Below are 23811 nucleotides of genomic sequence, written 5' to 3' on the forward strand. Positions count from 1 at the left end.
TCCCAATATTCCACCATCATTCAAATTAATTGGGATTTAGACAAATTTTAGGTTTAAATAATTTAATATATTACTAAGAGATAATATCATGATTAAAATCACAATATTATTTCTCATAATAACTAAAAATCATTTCAACGACTTTGTCATTCCATGGTCTAAAATTCTACTCATTCAACGTCTATGATTACTCGGGCCGATAGTGTAAAATCGGGTCCAAACAGTAGGTTAGTCAGATAGCGATAGATTGCATTTTTTTTCTTTTTAGTAAATTTTACACTAAGGGGAGGGAGGAGTTCAGCTAAGCCACATAATAGGCAACCTCATTTGGTATCGAATTTGCCATTTATGAAATTCGAACCCAAGACCTCTCACTTACAAATGAAGAGGAATACCACCAGACCGTAGTAGTAAGTAGCGTGAAAGATTGCATATTCAGTAGCAGCCCCCGATAGTAATACACTTTCAAAATAGGAGGTTGTTGGGCGTTCTCCGCAGCAGCAGCTGTTGAAGGAATTAACAAAATCAAAACTGGAAACCTGGTGTCACTACCAGAACAAGAACTTGTGGACTGCGATGTCAACTCCGGGAACCAATGTTGTAGTGGTGGATTCACGAAGAAAGCATTTAGTTTCACAAAAGATAATGGACTCTCTCCACCGGAGAAGATCATCCCTACAAAAGATCAGATGGTACCTGTGATGCTGATAAATTGAAAACGCGCGCTATGAACGTAAGTGGCTACGAAAGAGAATACCCCGTCAATAATGAGAAAAGCCTACAAGCCGCAGTTGCTCACCAACCAGTCTCTGTTGCAATCGATGCTGGCAGTTTTGTTTTTCAACTTCAAGTCTATTCTTTATCTTCACTGGTCATTGTGGAAATATCAACCAGGGAGTCACCGCGGTCGGGCTATGGGGAAGATAGTGGTAAAAAGTACTGGCTTGTGAAGAATTCCTGGGGTCTTTACTGGGGTGGATCTGGTTATGCAAGAATGAAACACAATTCGGTTGATAAGGAAGGTACTTACAGCATTGCCATGCAGGCTAGCTACCCTGTTAAGGCTTGAGCAGTATGATAAATTAACCTTCTTCAATGTGGTAACAAGGTAAAATATGCAACGGTCGAATTCCAATTAGTGAAAAGAAAACAAGGAAAATAATTCAAACGTAATGGGTATTAACTGGGATTATGTAGTTTATCAAATAACATATGGTTCCAAATAAGTTTAAAAGCGCAAACTTGTTCAGCTCTACCAACAAGTTATTTTTCAACTCGAACTCTACTTGGCCCTAGCATGAAGAATGAAGAACCATGAATTTACCTTCAAACGGACTGAGTACAAGCTCCCGTCTGGAATCCATGGACTCAAAGAAATACAGGGAGCTACGACTTCAATTCTCCAAATCGTTGCCTCATAGAACAAGCCAGCTCCCATTCACCAGCGCCAGCCAACCTCTTAAACAACCTTCAGTCTGGTCCTGATTTAAGGTATAAATCATCTCTCCGTCATCCTAATCACCGCCTTCCCTGCCAAAATATACTCACCCACATCCAAGCACCCGTTAACCACCAATTCATAGCTCTCACAGCTGACAGGGTAACCCTTCATCTCTAAGAACCCAATCATCTCAACTGTTCTCCATATCTCTTTGTTTGCCCGCAATGCTGCTGCCACTTTCATAACTGTCCCCTGCCTTGGTGTCAACCCAACTTTCTCCACCATCTTCTTTATCATGTCTACTGCCTTGGCGGTTCTTCGGACATTGCACATTGCACCAATTACTACGTCAAAACTCTCCAAATCAGGAATACATCCTACCCTACTCATACCCTTTAAGAGTTTAACCGCCTCATTCAACTGATCAACAGAACACAAAGAAGATATCAGGTAATTGCACACTCCACAGTCGGGATGATATCCAATTGAATGCATTTCCAATAAGATCTTAGACACGGACATAGATTCTTTCCGGCAGTTCATCCAAGCAGAAGAGAGGAGAAGAAGGGTTTGGGGGACAAGGACGCAGCCAGAGCGAAGAGTTCGTTGGAGAATGGCAAGAGCAAGAGGGAAGGGATTGGAGCTCTGGAGTGTAAATGAAAGGAGGCAAGAATAAGTAATATGCACTCGAGAGCGAGGCCTTAGAGGGATGAAAGACTGCAAAATCTGATCAACTGATCAACCACCTGTGTTCAAGGTTGTCGGGATAGGTCGAAATGAGTGAGAAATGATTGGGGTTTTGGCATGCTTGGGCAGAGGAAACGATAAGATCAGGTATTTTCTCGTATGCTCTGGCTTCAACCGTATTTCTTATGGTTTCTTGGAGCAATTCTGATGAAGAGATCAAGTGATTGGAACGATGCTGCAGGAGACGACAATGTAGAGGAAGAACACATCTGCAAAGCCTTGTATTTGCTGCTCTGAAAGCCATGTTGTATTTGTAGATTGTGTTACGTCAATATTTGCACGACATAAGCGGCATCTCAACAATTACAAAACCAAATCTGAAGAATTTTATCATTGCAACAACATTAACATGGGTGTCTTGCCGTGAATCTGCAGTTGGTATTAAGCAAAAGAACTTGTAAACGTGCTACAAAGATAAGGATATTGGTTGGACAAAGAATTGAGAAAAAGATTACAAGGAATTTGTCTCTGGTAGCCAGAAATTATTCGGTGGGTGGGCTAAGCTAAAATTATTACTACGAAATCAAATTTTTAATCCTATGTTGCCTACATAAAGTTATATAATAGTAAAAACTTGAATGTAGTAATTTCAAGCAAGAATTTTATGCTATGTTTTCTAGGTTTCTAGCATTCAAAGCTTTCAAGTAAATAAAATAAGGAACCATTGTGATATGGAAGTTTTAATTTATTACTATTAAATATACTCTCCCTATGCTATAGCCTAGGGGAGCCTTGTACTTGGTTCCGCCCTTGCTCAGAGGAATATTGTCGAACAGGAAGCGAGCATTTAGGGGCATATTATAAATATAATAACACGAGCATAGTAGAGACTGATTATATTTTGAGTGAATTTCTAGGAATGAAAACGACAAATAGGATTTTGCATGTTTTTATTTATTTATTTTTTATGAAATGATAGATCTTGTTAGATTAGAAGTTAGATTAACCATCGACGAAGTTTGAACCCACGCCGTCATGCAAGAGCTTATCACTTTTTCACCATCGTGGTAAGAGGCCACTTGCTGCATGTTTATAATTTAAGAATACATATATGATATTTTGAAAATGCATTTTTAGAATGGAATGTAATTTAGTGTTTAGGAGTAATGGTGGCACTGGTGGTAGTAGCTTATGGTGGTCGGGCAAGGTCCCCGGACTTCCATGCAGTTTTTCTTTTGGGTAGCTGTTCACTGTTGGATCTCGCCATACATCACCGTTGGACTTCCAAGTGATTTTTCTTTTGGGCAACCATACATCACCGTTGGATCTTGCCCTCCTATAGTTTTCTTTACATAGATATCTTTTTTTCCATTGTTCTCAAGGATTGGCTGGTGATAGTAATGCTGACAATAAGGATGTCACCGTTGGTGGTGGGATAAAAGTGGTAACTACGCCATGAAAGAACATTATTTGCAAAAGGTAGAGATGTGTAAATTGATATAATTTCGAACTTTCACCGTGGTGGAACATCATGGCCCATGTAAAATCTGGTTTAGTCTTAAAACAACGTTAAACCTTAAACCCTGGCAATTGCACGGGAACTACTCAGCCATTTCTGTCTCGCTGTTAGAAATGGCGGGGCCTTTGCTTCGCTCTCTCTGGTCTTCCACGCGCAACTCCTTCTCTTCATCCTCCGCGTCCACCACTCTCAAACCCTACCCATTAACCCCACGCGCATCTCCACTCGCACGCGCCTTCTCGGCAGCCACGGCGGCCTCCAGTGCCACTTCACCGAACAGCTCCCTGGATCCGAGCCGCCTCCGCAACGTGGCGGTAATAGCCCATGTCGACCACGGCAAGACGACGCTCATGGACCGCCTGCTCCGCCAGTGCGGCGCCGACATACCCCACGAACGAGCCATGGATTCCATCAGCCTCGAGCGCGAGCGCGGGATTACTATCGCCTCCAAGGTCAGCACTGGCTTTGTATTCAAGTGTAATCCGATACTGCTATGCGAATTGGAATCTGAAATCTTAAAAAAATGGAAATGTTTTTGTTTACTTCGGTTGTTTTTTATTGTGGTTGCATCAATTACCTTAAAATGGTTTTGCAGGTTACATCAATTCCGTGGAAGGAGAATGAGTTAAACATGGTTGATACGCCTGGACATGCCGATTTTGGTGGTGAAGTCAGTCCCTTTTCGAAACCAATGACCAATGCTTTTGTTTTGTCCCTTAATGGATGTAAAGTATCTATTGCTTATGAATGTTGCAAACTCATTTCATTACGTTTTTGTGGATGGCTACGTAGGTGGAGCGGGTTGTTGGTATGGTTGAGGGGGCGATTTTAGTTGTTGATGCCGGAGAAGGTCCGCTTGCACAGACCAAGTTTGTGCTTGCTAAAGCCTTAAAATACGGGCTGCGCCCTATTCTTCTTCTAAACAAAGTAGATCGTCCTGCAGGTACTTATCCGTGCTTGGTGCATCTTTAATTTGAAAATTTGAAGTTATATTGCATGAATGCTTCTAGATTGGGGACATTGATTAAGGAGGACATTAGCAGTCTGGATGGTTTAAGAGGTCTTTGTTTGTTCAAGTCCGTATTGGGTGACTTGTCATGGTATAACTAAATGAACTCCATTTGAAAATTGTCAGTGACTCGTCATAGTGTAACATTTTTAGAATGAATACATACTTTGTATAGGTTATTTGGGTTCTTTAGTTGCTTGGTTTGGGTTTAAGAAATAATCCGTTAAAATCTTGATTTGGGTAAAAGAAATAACATCTCTATTTTGTTTAGCTTAATAACTTCTTTATTAGTTAAACTTAGTAACTATCCTTTTCCAAAAATTGGAGTTATCCAAAGATTGTGTTGTGCTTGAGTTGGCCGGGTTCGTCCAACCAAAGTCCCACCCATAGGACTGATTTATATACTATATATAAACCCCAAGGTACAAGCAAACACAGGTTACATCATAAGAAAAGAAGAGTTGTGTGAAGATGATTTTGGATTGCTTCTTTGAAGGCAATCTGTTTTTGCATAATGTTCTCTCTGTATGTTGGGTGTCTGTGTCTGGTTCTCTTCACTTAATTTGTCTCAAAGTTTTCCCATTTACTGTTTTACATTCCTCTTGTTTACTTTCTAGAATTCTGGCAAATAGTTTTCTTTTCATTTCCAAAAAGAAAACATTTTTCATCTCTCAGATCACAATTACTTTTGTTTACTTTCTAGAAGCCTTAAAATATTTTCCGTTACTTGGATTATTGCTTATGTTATTCATTCTTGTGATTGTGCAGTTTCTGAGGAGATGTGTAATGAAGTCGAGAGTTTGGTATTTGATCTTTTTGCGAATCTTGGTGCTACAGGTGGGGAAAGACAAGAATCAATATGGTTGCACCCACGTTTGCTGTTGTCTTTTTAATTTATTTTTTATTTTGAGAAAATAAAAATCTCACATCTGATATTTGAAGCCTTGCATCACAATATACAAAATCCTGGGTTTCTCTGTCCATTTCTATTTGGTTTTGCTTTATGTTCTAACTTTAATTTTCACTTTCCTAACTTCGTATTAGTCAGATGAAAAACTAATTAAACTTATTCCTATTTTTGAATTAGAGGAGCAGCTAGATTTTCCTGTGCTATATGCTTCTGCTAAAGAAGGATGGGCTTCGACCACTTTCACCAAAGATCCTCCTGCTGATGCAAGAAACATGTCACGGCTGCTTGATGCCATTATAAGTCATGTTCCTCCACCAACAGCCAATCTTGATGCACCTTTTCAAATGCTGGTTTGTATACTTATCCCCTGTATGCTCTCATCTTCCCCTTTAAACTGGAAATATGCAGGTTGAGTCAATATTAATTATAAAGTGCTTTCACTTGAGATTTCCATGTGCACATTTCAAATTCGATAGAGGCCGTTGTTCTTGATTCTTTGTAGAAAATAAAAAAGTTCTAAACAAAGGCTGTGTTCTTACTTTCCTATATTTTGCTCACTATGCACTGCATCTTTTTGTCTTTTGTGTCAAACGCAGTTAAGTTTGTGAACGTTTTGGCATACTTTCATTTGTAGAAGTCTATAATTCTGTGACTGTAAAACCTGTGTCATCTGCACTGACCTGGTAAAACAAACTGGCCAAGCAATATTATTATTTTTTTTAAACTTGACAGATAAATGACTAATTTTGTATTTTCCTCTCATTCATTTTATTGTTCATAGTACTGGCAAAATTAAAATAGCATTTATTGATGTTTTTGTAAGGTTTCTATGATGGAACGAGACTTCTACCTTGGACGAATATTGACCGGACGAGTTTCCTCTGGCAGCATTCGCATTGGTGACAGAGTTCATGGGCTTCGTCACAAAGATTCTGGAGTTGAGAAAATTGAAGAAGGGAAGGTTTGTGGTTCTATATTTGCCTCATGGTTGTTAAAAATCAAGAAGTTTTCTTTTGGACTGGACAATGTTTGATTCTTTATGACAGTGAGATTTTACCCATGTTGGGTTAAAGCTCTTGTAGCGTTCACCATTACTTATCTGAAATGGCTTCCTTAATTTTTCTCAGATTGGCCCCTTTAACTACTGTTGCCCTCAAAAGCCATCAGTTTAAATTTGATTAATTAGATTACTGAGGCTTCTAGCTTTATTTTCTCTGACTAAGAATCTGATATGAAAAAACATCTGAAGCATCTTCATCTCTCAGAGAACAATGAAAAGTTTGATATTTGTTCTCAAGTGCTGCAGCTTTTTATGTTATTGAAAGGCTCAACTTCAGATTGAAATGTTAAAATATTAAAATACTAATTTTTTGTTTACTTCATCTTCTACAAGCTTTGTTGAAGTAATGTACTGGATAACTGCTTGTTTCTGCAGGTTGTGAAGCTGATGAAAAAGAAGGGAACACATATGGTCGTAATTGAATGTGCTGGAGCTGGTGACATAGTGTCAATGGCGGGGTTAACAAGCCCATCTATTGGCCATACAGTTGCAAGCGTTGAGGTATATTAATGCAATCTTGGTTTTAGACTTTACATTTAGTTTGTCTGCATTTCTTTTTTATTTTATTTTTCTCCTATTTATTTTAGTAAATATGAATTATAGCTTCGTTGTATATTTTCCTGTATCCATTGTACTTCTGTGCCTACCTTGAGAAGGCTTGATACTGGGGCCCTCACTAAGTTTTGTCATCTCCCTTTGTTGTAGGTAGCCTACATCCATTGTGTTTGTCTGTCAAATTAGTTGCTTTGATAACTTTAGCTACTTCTGTCTCAAGAAGATGGAAAACATTATGATATGGATTTCTTATTTTGCCATGGTATTTTAGCATCATTCTAGGGTTTTTAACTTTTTATCCGTTTCTTTTGAGAAACTTTGTTTCTTTTTATAACATGTCATGGTGGTACATTCTATGCAAAACTGACTTGTGGTTACATCTGATAGACTATGACTGCATTGCCCACTGTTGTGTTGGATCCACCAACTATTTCCATGACTTTTGGTGTCAATGACTCTCCCTTAGCTGGTCGTGACGGTACCCATGTAAGTCATAATTTTTTCCCGTTTGCAATCAATTATTAACTTATTATATATGCTCTATTTATACTACATTTTATCATCAATGTCCGTATTTTTCATTGAGCTGTTTTCTTATTATAGTGGAAAACACATGCACTTTATTTTCTCACTTTGGTTTAAAATCATTGATTTATGAATTATCTGTACTTGATACACGCCTCGGATAAAGTGCGGAAATTATATGGACAAAATGTATATGGGAAGAGTAGAGATTTGACAGTTTGTATCATATTTCATTCTTAGCATCTATTTGTTTTCCTAAATTTGACGTTAAAGTAGGGTTTGATTTACATGTCCAATGGAAACAAAATAGGACATGAGCATGGTAGGAATATGGAAGATGTCCAGCAACTTCCTAATTCTAAGTAAGGAATTTCATTGAACTTGCATAATAATATGTGAATAACTCCTTCTAGGGTACTCTGTCCTCTTAGGTAATGTTCAAATATCTATTTTTGTCCACCAACCTGTCAACACCCTAGGCATGTTCTCGACAAATGTTATTGGGGTTACTGTTCATGTTACGTCTTATTTGAAGTTTTAACATGGCTTACCTCCCCCTATTCCTCATGGCCTTACCTCCCCCTATTCCTTTCTACTTAATGTAAGGGGAAAAAAAAAAAAAAAAAAAACTGATCACTGCATCTTTAAGAATGGGTTGGACTTATGGACCACTGTGCATAATCTGACATACTGGTGGTGTTATTTTTGTAGCTCACTGGAGGAAAAATTGGTGATCGACTATCAGCTGAAGCGGAAACAAATCTTGCCATTAATGTTCTCCCAGGTTTATCAGAATCATTTGAAGTTCAGGGGAGGGGAGAACTTCAGCTGGGTTTGTTTCTCTTAAATTTGCAGTTATTTTCCCTTTTCCTTGTTTAATTCCAAGAGAATATATCAATCATCAATAAAAAGAAGACAGTTTAGCTTATATTAACAAGGTTCTTGCCCCTACATTTCATTGGCAATTAAGTTTAAACATATTATTAATGTAGTTTTCATATTGTGGAAAACAGGTATTTTAATTGAGAATATGAGGCGGGAAGGCTTCGAGCTGTCTGTCTCACCACCCAAAGTCATGTGAGGCACCCTTTTGTACCTTTTATTGTGATGCAATGTGATTTTCTTTCTATATACATCGAGTTCCCCGATACAGTGATTTTATCTTCAAGGAAAAAGAATCCCCATATTACGGAGATATTGAGGTTCCGAAAACATAATCGAGTAGATTGGTAAAACCAACCAAATATTTGCACCAAAATGTGTACTTTCTTTGCGAGATACCGATAGGCATAATGTTGTATCATACGCTTTACAAAAATGTATAATACCCATATTTTACCTTTACCTGATCTTTGAAAAAGGGAATCAGTGATTATTCAGTTGCAGCTCCTATTTTCTGTTTTATTTTGGTACATTTACGGCTTTTGCATGTGTTTATGTGTATGTGCTCACATATTATTGTATGTATATCACACACAGATTTTTTATTGTATGATTATTCGTTTATCTTTTTTATTGTTGCATTACTCATGTAAACAGCTGGCGCAATTTTTGCTTTAATGAATCAGGTACAAAACAGAGAGTGGTCATAAACTTGAGCCAATTGAAGAAGTTACTATTGAGGTAAGACTTTGAGATGTAAATTTTGCTGCTCTTTTCTTTCAACAACTGAGACTCATATGCACTGGCTATTATTTTCAGGTAAATGAAGAGCATGTGGGGTTGGTTATGCAAGCCTTATCTAATAGGCGAGCTGAGGTTGTTGAGATGGGTCCTGTTCCAGGAAGTGCCGACCGGACTAGATTGTCTTTGACATGTCCATCAAGGTTCTGTTTCCCCCTCAATGTCAATTCTCCTTTTCTTCCTCATTTTGTTATTGTGCTGTATAAGCGATCATTATATCATTATATATTGTATTGTTTATATATTCTAGCATATTGATATTGTTATCAGGAAAAAAATCATCTTACTGATTTGGTCTCACGGTGACTATTTACCATTGCACAACCAATGTCGCATGGCATAATCTTTAACCATTTCAAAGCATGTGATCAATTAGTTGGATTATCATTTACGTTTTCCTTTTTTATCTGGACCCCATCTTGATGACAGGTTTTCGGCAATCAATAATAGAATTGATCTTTTCTGTTGCATTCTTCAGGGGCCTGGTTGGTTACAGAAGCGTATTTAGCAGTGACACACGTGGAACTGGATTTATGCACCGTGCTTTCTTAAGTATGATTTTCCCCATTGTTATTCCTACCTATCCATTCCTTTGCCTTTCTGGTTCCCTATGAATCTGTCATGTAATTGGGTTCTTGATAGGGAGTTAATTCTTATCCTAATTGTTCATTACCTAAATTAAGCCAGGACACGGTAACCCTGAGGCTGGAAATTGCAAGGATTTAACATGTTTATGTCCGAATATCTGTGCCTATATTCATATATTAGGGGTGGACAAATACCACCCTAACTAAAATCTTGCCAGTTTACCACCCAGACTCTTGTTTAGCTTTGTTGTTGCTTGATTGAAAATTCGTTTGATTTTAACATTCTCATGCATGTTATCTGTTTTACACAGAATATGAAAAATATCGAGGTCCCCTTGGAGATGTCAGGAAAGGAGTGTTGGTATGTGTGTACTTGCCTTTAGATTTATAATGTATTCCGTTTTAATATTGTTAAAATGTCTTTATTGATCAAACTGCTATTTTTTTAAGGAGATGTATGTATTTAACGACATCTTAAATACTAGAGACGTCTCTGAAAATCTGCTTTTGGTTTTATATTTTGATCTAAAGCTGGCTGATGGTTGTGGCTCATTACAACATTGGCTATTTAAAAAAAATAAAATGAAATAAAATTTGTAAGCCTGATTTCCCTTATTTTAAAACAAAAGATGATGTACTTCTGCTCCTAACATATCTTATTAAATCTTCTATATGTTGCCCCTGTTTTTTTATATCAAAGTTGTATGAGTTAGATGACAATTAATATCTGTTTGTGTTTAATTCTATAGGTGTCAATGGGCTATGGTACAACCACAGCGTATGCACTAATGAGTTTAGAACCTCGCGGAACTCTTTTTGTCACTCCTGGGATGGAGGTTGGTAAATGTTTGATCGGTTCATGGCACTGCTTGTCTTCTTCCTTCCCACAATTTGATAAAATTAATTCATATTGACCGAAGGCTGCTTCTTTATTTTTATAAGATACCAGTATGTTCCTTTTAACAATTGGCTTTCTGCTGAAAAACATCTTTTATGCTTGGAAAGTTGGAATACTTTAGATCCTTTTTCCTAGAAATGAGTGTGGTCTGTTCCGACGACAAAAAGAAGAAAAAATTGAGTGAAGTGCTGTTTTTCGTTTCCAGATTATAAAGAGGGTAAGAAATAATGGACAAGAACATCGGTGTTTCTGAATTTTTTGGGGCAAATTAACTGAAACAGAGTGGCCCAGGATAAAATTGATTTCAAACCACAATAACGGGTGAAAAATATGTGACTGTAGTAGAAGGGTCAAAGCTGTGTTTCATAGAAATAAATATGTTAGAAAACTGCGTAAGCAGTTCGATTTAAAACAAATTAGAACCTAGAGTACCTTAGATAAAGGAACCGGGTAACTTGGTTTTGTTTGATAGTAAACTTGTTTTTCTTTTGTTCATTAATACAGACATATGATGGCATGATTGTTGGCGAGCACTCGAGGGACACAGATCTAGATGTAAGTACATTTTATGCTTCATGTTATGAATTGTGTTAATGTTTAGGGTATTGAAAATTGTGGTATTTAGTTGACTGACCTTGCTTGTGCAGGTCAACCCAGTTAGAAATAAGGAACTTACAAATGTGCGTGCTGCTAGCAAGGATGAGAATGTGAAACTATCTCCTCCTCGCCTTGTACGTATCAACCAATCTATTCTTCTTTATTCTTGTTTCATAGTATGCATCGTATGGTCACTGCACTTTAATCGGGATCGGTTTGTAGCCATATTATAAAGATATGGATTATGGACAACGATCTTCCTTTTTTCTTCTTCTTCTTTTTTTATGAGAAATTGGAAAATAATAGGAAGATCATTGCTGTAATATATAAAGGTTACTGCTATATATTTTTGTATCTGTTCCGTGATTGCTAATATCTGAAAGCATTGGGATGCAGATGACTCTTGAAGAAGCAATAGGGTATGTAGCCTCTGATGAACTGATTGAGGTAAGTCTGATTTTAACTTCATCCTTCAACTTATGATTAACACCTAATAGTTAACGTTTGTCGTATATTGCAACGGAAATTACATTTCAAAGTTCATACAGATGCTAGTTGCTGAATTAGTTGAGAAAATTCTTATTGACTTGCTAATTCCAGAAAGAAAAAAAAAAAAAAAACAAATGGACGAATAGAATAATGTCATTTTCCAGTCTTAATTTTATGTCATTATCTATATAAAAAAAAAGGTTTGAAAACCAGAAGGTTACCAAACAGGTGCTAAGTCTGCTCGTTTTATATTAAAGTTGTTGCTTTAGACGCGTAATTATCCCATGATGCTTTATACATACAGGTTACACCAAAGACAATACGGTTAAGGAAGAAGTATCTGGATGTTAACAAGCGTAAAAGTATGAGTAAAAGGCAAAAGGAATGAATCCCGCCTTCTCTGCAGTTTTGTAACGTCATTAGGTATAATACTTGAATGTATCGAGTAGTAATTATACGATGTATACTCTCACTTTACAAGTAGACCGCATTTTTGCTGGAATTGGATGCGTCGCGGAAGATTTATTGGATGTCTGGTGTTCTTGATATTCTTGAACAAAATATTGATGAGCAAAGAAACTTGATGTTGTATTTGGTGAGAAGGAATAATGGAAGTAGGATATTCTTGATTCTTGCCATTTTGTGTGTAAACTTAAATGCACACACAAATGAAGCAAGTGTTGGAGTTAATAATATGATACCAGATTTTGGTTATAACATGTGTATCTTGTGGAGATGTGAACAGGGATGATTTTCCAAGGAATTAAGGTTTTCAATTTTCTATTATTCTAAAAATTTCAAATTGCACTGGAATTTTTCCATTCGGATTTTTCGGACTATGGAATCGGAATTTATTGGAGCTTTTGGAAAGTTTTTAGATATTCTCGAACTTCATATATATTCTGGTCCTAACTTGGGCCAGCTATGTATAAAAATAAACTCTACATTGTAACAAGTTATAATTTTTTTAGGTTCCGTTTTGAAGAAACTTGCCTCCACATGATAATAATTTTCTATAAATATGAAAATAAATGCAATGTCACAAATAATGTTGTTTGGGACCATAATTTATTTTATAAGAGTTGATATCATGGCTTTTTGAGCCTGGGAGTATGTAATATCTCGTCAATGTGGACATATTTTTGGATTCTTAAGTATGTTTAAAATTTTTTGGTATGAAATTTTTGGTAATTTATGTATTGCATTGTCAAGATTATCTCCTTCACCTTCTTGTCGACGTGCAACAATGATTTCTTCTTTAGTTAAAGCATACACAACTCAACACAAATATTTTCAGTTAGCTGATTAACTGGCATGATTGATTTTAGCGTGTGGGTCTTCTTTCATTTGTTTAATTTAATAACTATAAATTGATGTCCATGAGGTTGAAAAATTTGTGCAAAAGTCCTTTTCATTTTTTTGTTTACGTTGACAAGCAACAAGAAAAGACAAAATAAATTATCTAACACTTTATTTCGATATTGAATGTGAATGGCAAGTATGAACGACAATTCCCAATTCAAAAAGATAACATTCAATTAGTTAGCGTCTAATGTGACGGGTCACATTATTTTAAAAAATTTGCAAAATCCAAAGAAATGAAGAAGAAAGACTCTTCGTATACCACAATTATTATTTAATTAAATAGTTTTTCTTAATTATTAGTTTATTAAATAATGAACTAAATTTAAAAATCTGATTAATTCAAATGATGTGACTGTTCACACCACCTAAAATGGTATAGAAATGTGGTATAAAAACTGTCCACTCACCGACGACTCATCAAGTGGATGAACCAGGTCTAACCCACTCCCTCCCTGCGCGCGTAAATCCAAATCACTCCTCTCTCTCTCTCTCTCTCTCAAATAATGTGACTGTTCACGCCACCTAAAATGGTAATCTAAAATGATATAGATATGTGGTATAAAAACTGTCCACTCACCGACGACTCATCGAGTGGATGAACCAGGTCTGGCCCACTCCCTCCCTGCGCGCGTAAATCCAAATCACTTTGTCTCTCTATCTCTCTCTCTCTCTTTTTCTCAAATAATGTGACTGTTCACACCATCTAAAATGATAACCTAAAATGATATATAAATGTGGTATAAAAAATGTCCACTCACCGACGACTCATAGAATGGATGAACCAGGTTTGGCCCACTCCCTACCTGCGCACGTAAATCCAAATCACTCTTTGTCTCTCTCTCTCTCTCTCTCTCTCAAATAACGTGACTGTTTACACCATCTAAAATGATATATAAATGTGGTATAAAAACTGTCCACTCAGCGATTCAAGTGGATGAACCAGGTCTGGCCCACTCCCTCACTGCGCGGGTAAATCCAAATCACTCCTCTCTCTCTCTCTCTCATATATTCATATATTAGGGGAGTCAGGCAACCACCAACCCCCTTCACCAAACTCTATCTCTCTCGCTCGCTCCCGAAATTCATCTGAAATTCCTCCTCCGCATACGGCGATGGATCGCGTGACATGGCGAACTCGAGTCCTCTCAAACCATCTCAACCAACCCTCATGGAGCTCGAACCCTCTTTCCCCCAACCCCTGCCTCGGCTTTTCTCCTCCCGAGCTCTCGGAACCCTTCGAATTCGACACCAAGGAGATGCGCAAGCTCCTCGACGCGCACAATCTCGAGGACAGGGACTGGCTCTTCGGCCTTATGAAGCAGAGCAAGCTCTTTAATCCGAGAGAGGCTGGCGGCCGGGTGTTTATCGCGCCGGACTACAACCAAAGCATGGAGCAGCAGCGGCAGATGACCATGAAGCGAATTGCCTACTTGCTGGATCGTGGGGTTTTCAAAGGCTGGCTTACTGATAGAGGGGTCGATGCCGAATTGCGAAAGTTTGCGTTTTTCGAGGTTATCGGGATTTTTGATCATTCCCTTGCTGTCAAGCTCGGTGTCCATTTCTTTTTGTGGTATAACCAATTGAATTTTCATGGCATTGTTTGTTATTTCAAATTTTCAATTGTGGAATGTTAAGGAAGGATTTAATTGATTTCCAAGTTTTCGGATTGTTGATGAATTTCAGGGGCGGTGCCATTCAATTTTTCGGCACAAAGCGCCATCACGACAAGTGGCTGAGTGACACTGAGAACTATGCAATCAAGGGTTGCTTTGCAATGTCTGAGTTGGGCCATGGCAGTAATGTATGTTGAGCTCATGCCTGCAGATTGTTGTTTGTCTTATATTTTGCTTAGTTTTCGCTTATTGCTTTCGGAATTGTGTTTTTAGGTTCGAGGGATTGAAACAGTCACCACTTATGATTCAAGTACTGAAGAATTTGTTATTAATACTCCTTGTGAATCAGCTCAGAAGTATTGGATTGGAGGAGCAGCTAATGTAAGGATCATTAATTTTCTGATTTTTTTACCTTTGATAAGATAATGCAAGGATCACCTTAAAATAATGCAAGGATCACCTTAAAATAATGCAAGGATCACCTTAAAAGCATAGCGTCGTGCTTTTTATATTTCTTGCCCCAATTATATTTCACATTACTGCAAATTCCCAATAAAGTTTCTCCATCTGTGCTGTCTGTACACTGATATATTACTTTTCTTGTTGATGTTTAGCATGCCACACACACTATAGTCTTTTCACAACTCAGTATCTCCGGGAACAACCAAGGCGTCCATGCTCTTATAGCTCAGATCAGGGATGAAAATGGTAATGTCTGTCCAGGAGTTCGTATTGCCGATTGTGGTCACAAAATTGGCTTAAATGGTGTTGATAATGGTCGAATATGGTAATCATGTTTTTAGTTTTCATTTTAATTGACTATTCATGTCTATTACAGATTTCTGTAAGTTTAACTCTGGCTTAGAGGATTTAGAAATGTGTTTACAGGTTTGACAACGTTCGAATTCCAAGGGAAAATTTGTTAAATTCAGTAGCTGATGTTTCTCCAGATGGGAAATATCTGAGTGCAATAAAAGACCCAGATCAGGTAGTTCTATTTCCAGCTGGACATATATGTTTTCCTTTCATTTTCTCTCCTTTTATTGTCACTTTGTTTCTTTCATTCAGAGATTTGCAGCATTCATGGCTCCATTGACATCTGGTCGTGTAACTATAGCAGTCAGTTCCATTTACTCATCACAGGTAATGGGTTTCAAGTATGGTGGCAATTAACTATTCTTGCATCTACATATTTGTAGATTGAGGGATTGCAGATATCTTCTGCCAACTGAATTTTCATCATTGACCAATCATTTATTTCCCTATGGTCAGGTAAGTTTAGCAATAGCCATAAGGTACTCATTGACAAGGCGGGCCTTTTCTGTTACGCCAAATGGGCCTGAAGTCCTATTGCTTGACTACCCCAGTCATCAACAGCGGCTTTTACCTCTTCTTGCAAAGACGTAAGATTGTAGCATTGCAGTTTCTCGGTTCAATTGGAACTTATTGCTAGAACAGCTTTTGCACAAGTTAAATTATACTGTCTGTATAGAATCACTGGTTTTTCATGTCTAGGAAATACTTCTTATTGTCATTGTAGTTACTGATATATTTCATGCTCTTAGATCTTGGATATTTTGTGGTAACTAAGACAGCCAGCCAAGTTCATAATATATTTGCTACTTCTGTAACCAAACTCGTGACACATAACCAAGCGCAATGGCGTTGTAGGATTCATATAGCCAACCCCACTTAGTAGGAAAAGGCTTTGTTGTTGTTGTTGTAACCAAACTGAAGACAAATTCTGAAATTTCTTTTCTTGTTGGTGTCAATATTACAGTGAACATGTGTTCAATAAGAAAAAGTGAATAATAGATATTTTCTATTTTATAATTATGTGCTTAAGGGTTGGTCCTGATTCTTTCAGATTTGGTACAAATGGTCAATGATTATGTGATGAAATTATTGGCACTGTGAGCAGAATGTTGAAACATTAAACCACTAGGTTTTGATATTATTTTTATTATTATTTCTCTGTTTCTTCAGATATGCTATGACTTTTGCTTCAAATTACTTAAAGATGATTTATGTTAAGAGGACGCCTGAGTCGAGCAAAACCATCCATGTTGTTTCTAGTGCATTTAAGGCTATACATACCTGGCATAACATGCGGACTCTTCAGGTTAGGAATTGAATTATGAACTGCAAATTAAAGTTATTGTTCTCTTTGGCCTTGCTGAAAGTTGATGTATACTTCAGGAATGCCGCGAAGCCTGTGGAGGGCAAGGTATAAAGACTGAAAACCGTGTTGGTCATTTTAAAGGTGAATTTGATGTGCAGTCCACTTTTGAGGGGGACAACAATGTTTTGATGCAACAGGTAGTTTCAAGTCTTCTGTTCAAACTGCAAGATATTTTCTGTTGACATAGAATTTCTAGGAACTGAAGTAATTTTTTCTTAACTAGAAACGAAAAAGGCTGATGTGAGCTGTAGTGTGTTCAGAACTTCTTTTATAATTGCCTTTTGACGCAAATTTGACTGTAATATAGGAATGACCTTTTTGGATGGACATCATTTTATGTTCAAACAGGTTCCAAGTTTGTTACTTTGAAATTGATTGTAACTTTTCCTGTTTTGCATTGAAACCAAGCTTTTAGTAAGGTAACATATATATGTGTGTGTGTGTGTGTGTGTAAGATTAATACTATATCCGGAAATGCTTTCTTGCTAGAATGTATAGTAACACGGATGAATTAGGTTAGTGTTCGGATAATGGTGGGAATATGCTAGTAGATAAGTATTCTTTTAGTCTCTGAACCTGCCAGAAAAGTAGTGTTTTCTCTTTTGCCATTCATCGGAGTTCTATCTCAAATAGTGGAATTTTTGGATTTTAACTCAGGTCAGCAAAGCACTGCTTGCAGAGTATATAGCAGCTCAGAAGAGAGGCAAACCATTTAAAGCTTTGGGACTAGAGCATATGAATAAACCTTGCCCTGTCATTCCATCTCAGCTTACAAGTTCTACCCTCCAGTGTAGCCAGTTCCAGGTTGATCTTATTTCTTAGATCCACTGGTTTATGTTTAAATAGTATTAGAAGCATCATTGGATTGTTTTTTAAGATTATTCATGTTTAAATCTTCTCATTGATTGTCGACATTAGATGGACGCTTTCTGCTTAAGAGAGCGAGATCTATTGAATAGATTTGCTATGGAAGTGTCACAACGTCAAAAACAGGGAGAAAGCAAAGAGTACTCAATCATTCTTGTAAGAATCGTCTTCTTACTAAAACCTCTCTGTCTCTGTCTCTCTCTGTGTAGAACTCTCTCATTGCTCTTCACTCTTCCTGTACCAGAGTTATCAGCTTGCAGGGGACCTGGGCAGAGCTTTTGCAGATCGAGCAATATTGCAAACCTTCATAGATGCTGAGGCGGCACTACCTGCTGGTTCATTAAAGGTAAATCTTACCAACTGTTTTTGACATTGTCAGACATGATGCTTGATAATTTAGTCCTAGGATCTGAAACTGCTTGTTTATTACTGCAGTACACATTCTAGTTTAGCATATGACTGAAGTAATCGGATATGCAGTCATAAAACTGGATTAGAATGAGAGATGGGTTGAAAGGGAGGGGGTGTTAGATTTATGGATGCAGAAATAATCTCAGGGTTTTTCTTTGTGTCTGAGTCAAAATCGTCCCTCATCGGACATTTTTGTCTGGGTTCTTTTTCTGCCTGAAGATTGCTTTCCCCACTAATGATGTGAACACTTTCCAATCTGGAATGTTTGTTAATAAACTCGCTTATGCCCACATCATTTTTAAAACCTATGAAGTTATGGTCAGAGTTTTGTTTCACTGCAGAATGTCTTAGCTCTGTTGAGGTCTATGTACGCATTGATTTGCTTGGAAGAAGATGCGGCATTCCTCCGATATGGGTACTTATCGACCGATAATGTCGCTGCTGTGAGGAAAGAAGTAAGGAGACTCTGTGGTGAATTGCGGCCGCATGCACTGGCCTTGGTGAGTTCCTTCGGCATCCCCGATGCATGTCTGAGTCCCATAGCTTTTAACTGGATCGATTCAAATTCGTGGTCTTCAGTTGAGCGGCATTAGCACAACTAGCAGCTTTTCCCAAATGATTTCTTGAGCCACAAGTATTGTCGTCTAATACTTGTAATAATGTACGCCATTTTATGTCTAATTAATGGCATCAACTCCAAAGTAATGTTGTAAAAATAAATCTGCTGGCTTTTAACAACAAAAAATGAATCCTGCTCTTGTTCTCATTTAGTTTTAATCCTCGGTTTGTTGGCTTTTTTTTTTTTCTTTTTTTTTTTTTTTTTTTACCAAAATTAGAGGCGGTGTTTGGTATTGTTCTTTGAATTCGGTTCAGTTTTTGAAACTAACAAGTTCTCAATAATTTAGCTACATTTATCATTTTTGAAAATAAAAATTGGATTCAAAACGGATACCAAGGACTTTTAGTAGGTTACCTTCTATAACAAGTAGAAGGGACAAACATTAAGAAGACTCTCAATAGTGGGACTCTTCATGAACTCTGTTGTCTCATATTTTTTTTACATATGTTAGCACGATAATTGACATTAAACTGTAAAACGATAAAAAGTCCATCAAAACCAACGAAGGTTGTGTGCTACACAAAAATATACGAATGTAGCAGCACAATTATTATCTGAATGGCTGGATTTGAATCTTTGCAATGAATGGTCATAAATGAATCAAGTTGTTGAAATACTTTCAAGCTTGACACACAATCGACGCCAATCGACACAAGGTCACAAGGTTTTGTTAAGATTGGAGAGTAGAGCAGTAACGTTCATTGTCTTATTAGACACAACTATTTCATTGAGCATTCATCAATTCCGAATCGAGAAACTTGAGTTGAGATTCCAGATATTGGAGTCAAACTTATCCCTGTAAACATCTTCCAGAATTTAGGAAACCTGCCAGCATCAAAACACTCTAGGGAAAGGAACTAAACATATCGGTCCCCTCATGACCGAAGAAGGGGTGTGCTATCCACACCCTATTTTACATCTCACACACCCTTTAATAATTTATGTTTGTTGATCTTCTTCAATTTATCCGATCTGATGGCTGAAAATTAAAAAGGTGTGTGAGAAGTAAAATGAGATGTGTGGATATCACACCCCACCGAAAAATAGTGTTTAGGTAGAAAAACGCCATCCCTGGCGATTAACCCAAACAAAATGCCACTAAACTCCAGCAACTTGACCACTTGACCACTTGACTGTTATATACGTTTAACATGCAGGCAAGTATTCACAACCAAGTGCCACAGTCGTCAAGTCATATTAGAGGCGATATGATTAAGCGATCACAAAACTAAAGGTTTTGGTGAATGCTGCCGTCGTCTACTTATAGAGCAGAGCTAACCTAACATTTCCAACTCATCTCGGAGTTTAGGTAGTTGGAGTTGTCTGATTATCCGAGCCAAAAATATTTCCAGCATCAGCCTTTTTGCCAGCTTTTCCCTTACTGTTGTTTCCAACTTCTGTAGAAGCCTCAGCAGTGAGCCTTCCCATCTTTTTCTGCAGGTCAGCCAGCGGATCACTTGATACTTTTCCTTTGGAACTTTTCTTTGCCGTGCCAAACTTGAGCTCCAACCTATAAAGTGCACAGGCGTCTGAGTTGTTGACCTCATACTCGAACAAATGCCACTCGTGATCGCTAGAAGGCTGTGGATCCATATAATAGGACCTTTTCTGCCCCCCATATTCCTTCATTACCTGCTTTCTTGATTCATGCCAACCACGCCCGCTGTAGTCTGGCAGTGACCTCTGCTTCCTATTTCCACTCTCAAAGGCTCTTCTAGGCCTACCAAAAAAGAGCCACTCCCTAAGCGTTTCACCCTCGAGCAAAGAAAGATGAAATAGCTCTGCAATATTGAATTATTGGTAGCCAGTCAGTGATAAATAAAGGAATAATTTACTTCACTCTGAACCGATAAATGACTTGCTAATAGGAAAAACATGACAAACAAAAGTACGTTGACAGAAGTGAGCAATGCTGTAGAATGGTCTGGAGGATAACACCAAACAAGATAATATATATATAAAAGAGGGGACTCCGGCATATACCCGAATCATTCCATGGAGATCTTAGAGTAGCAGCCCCATCACAATTGGGGATTCCGACATCCTTCCCCTGTGTCTTAGCATTAAGCGCGGCAAAAAGTGAACCATCCTTCAAAGCGATGCCCCCAGGTCGTAGAACTGGAGTGTTCCCAGGAAGACCTTCATTTCTTGCTAAAAGGGCATGGCCACTACTGCAATAGTCCTGACACAAAACTTGGGCAGGCCTGGAACAATCCCAAAGAGCACATTTTGGCCCCAAGAAAGCAGATACTGGAGGACATATATCCGGCATAACATTTGGCACAACATCCTCTTCAGACTGTTTAATGTCATTGTGACTGATGAAAGGCCCTTCATTTAAGTAATCAGGAAATTCAAAGTGATTATCATTCATTTGAGTAGTCAAATCTGGGATATCGACCACTGTATTCGGGAAATTGGACGCAGTGTGGCATTGGTCAAGGTCCAATCCTTGAAAAATATCTTCTTGAGGTTCCTTAGAAGAAATGAAAAAGTCCTGAAAAATTGGTTAAGCATGGAGCTCATCAGTAATCAATCACAACTCATATAGACATATCCTTAAAAATTCCGAAACCACAGCATAGAAGAACAATGAGTACTGTCAAGAATACAATAAATCATACCTAGCAAATCATATGCTTAATTTCCCAATTCATGGTTTCTATCTTCCATTCCACATTTGGGTCAATTGACAAGATTTACATTAGTCACCAGAAAGCATCCAATATGGGAAGAAAACATTGAATTGGACTTTAAAACTGTTGAAAACTTGGACAAAACATCCCTAAATCAAACAAATATGTTGTTCAATAAACCTCTTGGTTGTCCAGGACTCCAGATAGTTATGTGAAGGACGATAAACACCAAACAATGTCAAATATATCTCAAAATCTTGTTCATTTGCAGAATTCCACAACAGGAAAGGAAAACCATGTTGCACTAAATGCAAAAACATCAAGAAAATGTCATATTGCGAAAACATCAAGAAAATGTCCTGTTGCGAAAACATCAAGAAAATGTCCTATTGCGAAAACATCAAGAAAATGTCCTATTGCGAAAACATCAAGAAAATGTCATATGAAAATTTAGCTAATATACGATCAGACTGAATGATGAAGAAAAGTTAAACTAATATGCAGACGAGTCACATAAACAAACGTTGGAAATCTTCCACCATAAAAAAGAAACAAGTATTTACCTCTGTAAATTCCGTGAAATTAATCGAGTGAGGGTTTTGAAGATTAGGTTCTGGGCCTTCAAGCTTAGGTTGTGGCAATTCCTTCAATGGACTTTCTGCATCATCTTTCTCATCACAATGTTGTTTCAAGAGCCGGGCTAACTCCTCAGAAAATGATCCAAGGCTTCCATGGCTACCACCCTACAGATTTCGAATGTAATAGGATTTTATACACATACCAAACATTACTCGATACAAAAACATAAAATACGAAAACATAAATAAAAAACCAGCAAATGAGAAAAAAACCCACGTGCAAAGAAGATGCAGGGGACGGGTCATTGAGCTCGGCACCCCACCCGCCAAGCATCTGATGCATTTGGTCCTCCCAGATAGCAATGTCGGCAGTCCGACCCTCCTTCCTGGCATTTTGAATATTGGTGACCATCCCTTGAAGCTCTTGGACTCGAGTCTTTGCTTTTTCCTTCAGTAGCTTGTGAGAAGCAGCCTCACACTTGCCCTTGGAGTCCTTCAGCATTGCTGCCCTCTGCTCTCTCCCTTCCGCTTCTAATAAAATCCCTAAAATTTTTTTTTTTTAAATTCAAGAATCTTTCTTGTATGTTAAGTTGATAAGCAATCTAATTAGAGAATTAAACGAACAAAAAACATAATTGAAATCATATTGGGGATAATACAAACCCTAATTATAAAAATCCAAAGAAAGATGAATGTTTGAATGAAATGGAAAAACGAACAGCATAGAGAGAGAGAGAGAGAGAGAGAGAGAGTATATACTTCGAATCAACTGAACTAAACGTTTGTGCAGATTTTTGGGTTCCGAGATTTTGGCTGCTCTTCCGTCTCCTTCCGCGATTTGTTCATTCACTCGGCCGATCCGTCCCTCTTTGTTCTCGATTTTTTACCTATCCCTTATTTATAGGGTACAACGGCGGGACCTCTGTCCTTTTTACTTTGTACTGGGGTGGCGTCTCTCTCGAGAGAACAAAAATGGTTGTCTTACCCTATATTTGTACTACTATTTGTATGAGTACTAAACTTTTTAAATTAAATTTACAAATCTAACGATTTGGTAGTAGATGATTAGATTATTAATTAAGTATTGATTAACATGTTTATTTGTTATTGGTGACATATCATTTAGTTTACGGAGTAATGTTATTCATACCATGTTTTTATATCACATTTCTATATTACATTAAGTGGCAGATGAGTTTGACAAGCTACATCATTTAATTTCAATCTTTTTATTAATTAAAACACTTAAATAATCTTAGGTGGAAGAAGGAGACTCCTAGTATACCACAGTCATTATTTAATTAACAATTTTTTTATTAATTGTTGATTAACATTTTAAAATTAAATGCTAATTAATTTAGATGATATGTCAGTCCAAATTAGATGTCACCTAAGATAGTATACAATTGTGTTACAAAAATATGGTAACAATAACATTATTGTTACTTATCACCAAACTTGAAACACCCATGAACAAATTATGAGTTAGGTGGCGGAGAAAATTTGGTGCCTTGTTACGACTGAGACTTGTTGGAAAGGTTGGAATAATTATTTTTAAGGAAAATTACCGAAAAGTCTAA

The 23811-nt window shown here is 37.5% G+C and overlaps 3 protein-coding genes and 2 pseudogenes across 5 annotated transcripts; 3 read left to right on the forward strand and 2 right to left on the reverse strand.

Annotated features, from left to right (window-relative positions):
• Window positions 1-183: 183 nt before the first annotated feature.
• Window positions 184-1069, forward strand: LOC137708910 (KDEL-tailed cysteine endopeptidase CEP2 pseudogene; annotated as a pseudogene).
• Window positions 1070-1386: 317 nt separating this feature from the next.
• Window positions 1387-2432, reverse strand: LOC137749585 (pentatricopeptide repeat-containing protein At1g06270 pseudogene; annotated as a pseudogene).
• Window positions 2433-3600: 1168 nt separating this feature from the next.
• Window positions 3601-12677, forward strand: LOC137707524 (uncharacterized). Its single transcript, XM_068446409.2, has 19 exons — window positions 3601-4099; window positions 4243-4317; window positions 4440-4590; window positions 5425-5493; window positions 5744-5916; window positions 6390-6527; window positions 7002-7127; window positions 7569-7667; window positions 8418-8538; window positions 8720-8783; window positions 9275-9329; window positions 9408-9532; window positions 9868-9941; window positions 10288-10337; window positions 10726-10812; window positions 11379-11429; window positions 11522-11605; window positions 11868-11918; window positions 12265-12677. The coding sequence occupies exons 1-19, from the start codon at window positions 3761-3763 to the stop codon at window positions 12346-12348; spliced, it is 2016 nt and encodes a 671-aa protein (XP_068302510.2). The 5' UTR covers window positions 3601-3760; the 3' UTR covers window positions 12349-12677.
• A 988-nt stretch (window positions 12678-13665) lies between these two features.
• On the forward strand, window positions 13666-19164 carry LOC137749563 (acyl-coenzyme A oxidase 3, peroxisomal). The gene is made up of 14 exons (XM_088689639.1): window positions 13666-13759; window positions 14269-14895; window positions 15009-15126; window positions 15212-15319; window positions 15553-15725; window positions 15827-15926; window positions 16007-16081; window positions 16211-16341; window positions 16925-17060; window positions 17138-17257; window positions 17778-17924; window positions 18039-18143; window positions 18232-18333; window positions 18740-19164. The coding sequence occupies exons 2-14, from the start codon at window positions 14438-14440 to the stop codon at window positions 18989-18991; spliced, it is 2025 nt and encodes a 674-aa protein (XP_088545765.1). The 5' UTR covers window positions 13666-13759; window positions 14269-14437; the 3' UTR covers window positions 18992-19164.
• A 537-nt stretch (window positions 19165-19701) lies between these two features.
• On the reverse strand, window positions 19702-23197 carry LOC137749564 (transcription factor VOZ1). Of its 3 annotated transcripts, none has more exons than XM_068489683.2 (5): window positions 22991-23197; window positions 22509-22804; window positions 22217-22396; window positions 21001-21514; window positions 19702-20798 (listed from the first exon to the last, which is right to left on the reverse strand). In XM_068489683.2, the coding sequence occupies exons 2-5, from the start codon at window positions 22731-22733 to the stop codon at window positions 20323-20325; spliced, it is 1395 nt and encodes a 464-aa protein (XP_068345784.1). In that variant the 5' UTR covers window positions 22734-22804; window positions 22991-23197; the 3' UTR covers window positions 19702-20322. The 3 variants fall into 3 exon arrangements, with proteins under 3 accessions (XP_068345784.1, XP_068345783.1, XP_088545766.1); XM_068489682.2 differs by having other exon boundaries at window positions 22509-22774; window positions 22991-23196; XM_088689640.1 differs by having other exon boundaries at window positions 22509-22808; window positions 22991-23103.
• Window positions 23198-23811: the final 614 nt, after the last annotated feature.

This window comes from Pyrus communis, chromosome 17 (genome assembly GCF_041283825.1).
Source record: "Pyrus communis isolate YQ-2024b chromosome 17, ASM4128382v1, whole genome shotgun sequence".
Lineage (NCBI taxonomy): Eukaryota > Viridiplantae > Streptophyta > Magnoliopsida > Rosales > Rosaceae > Pyrus > Pyrus communis.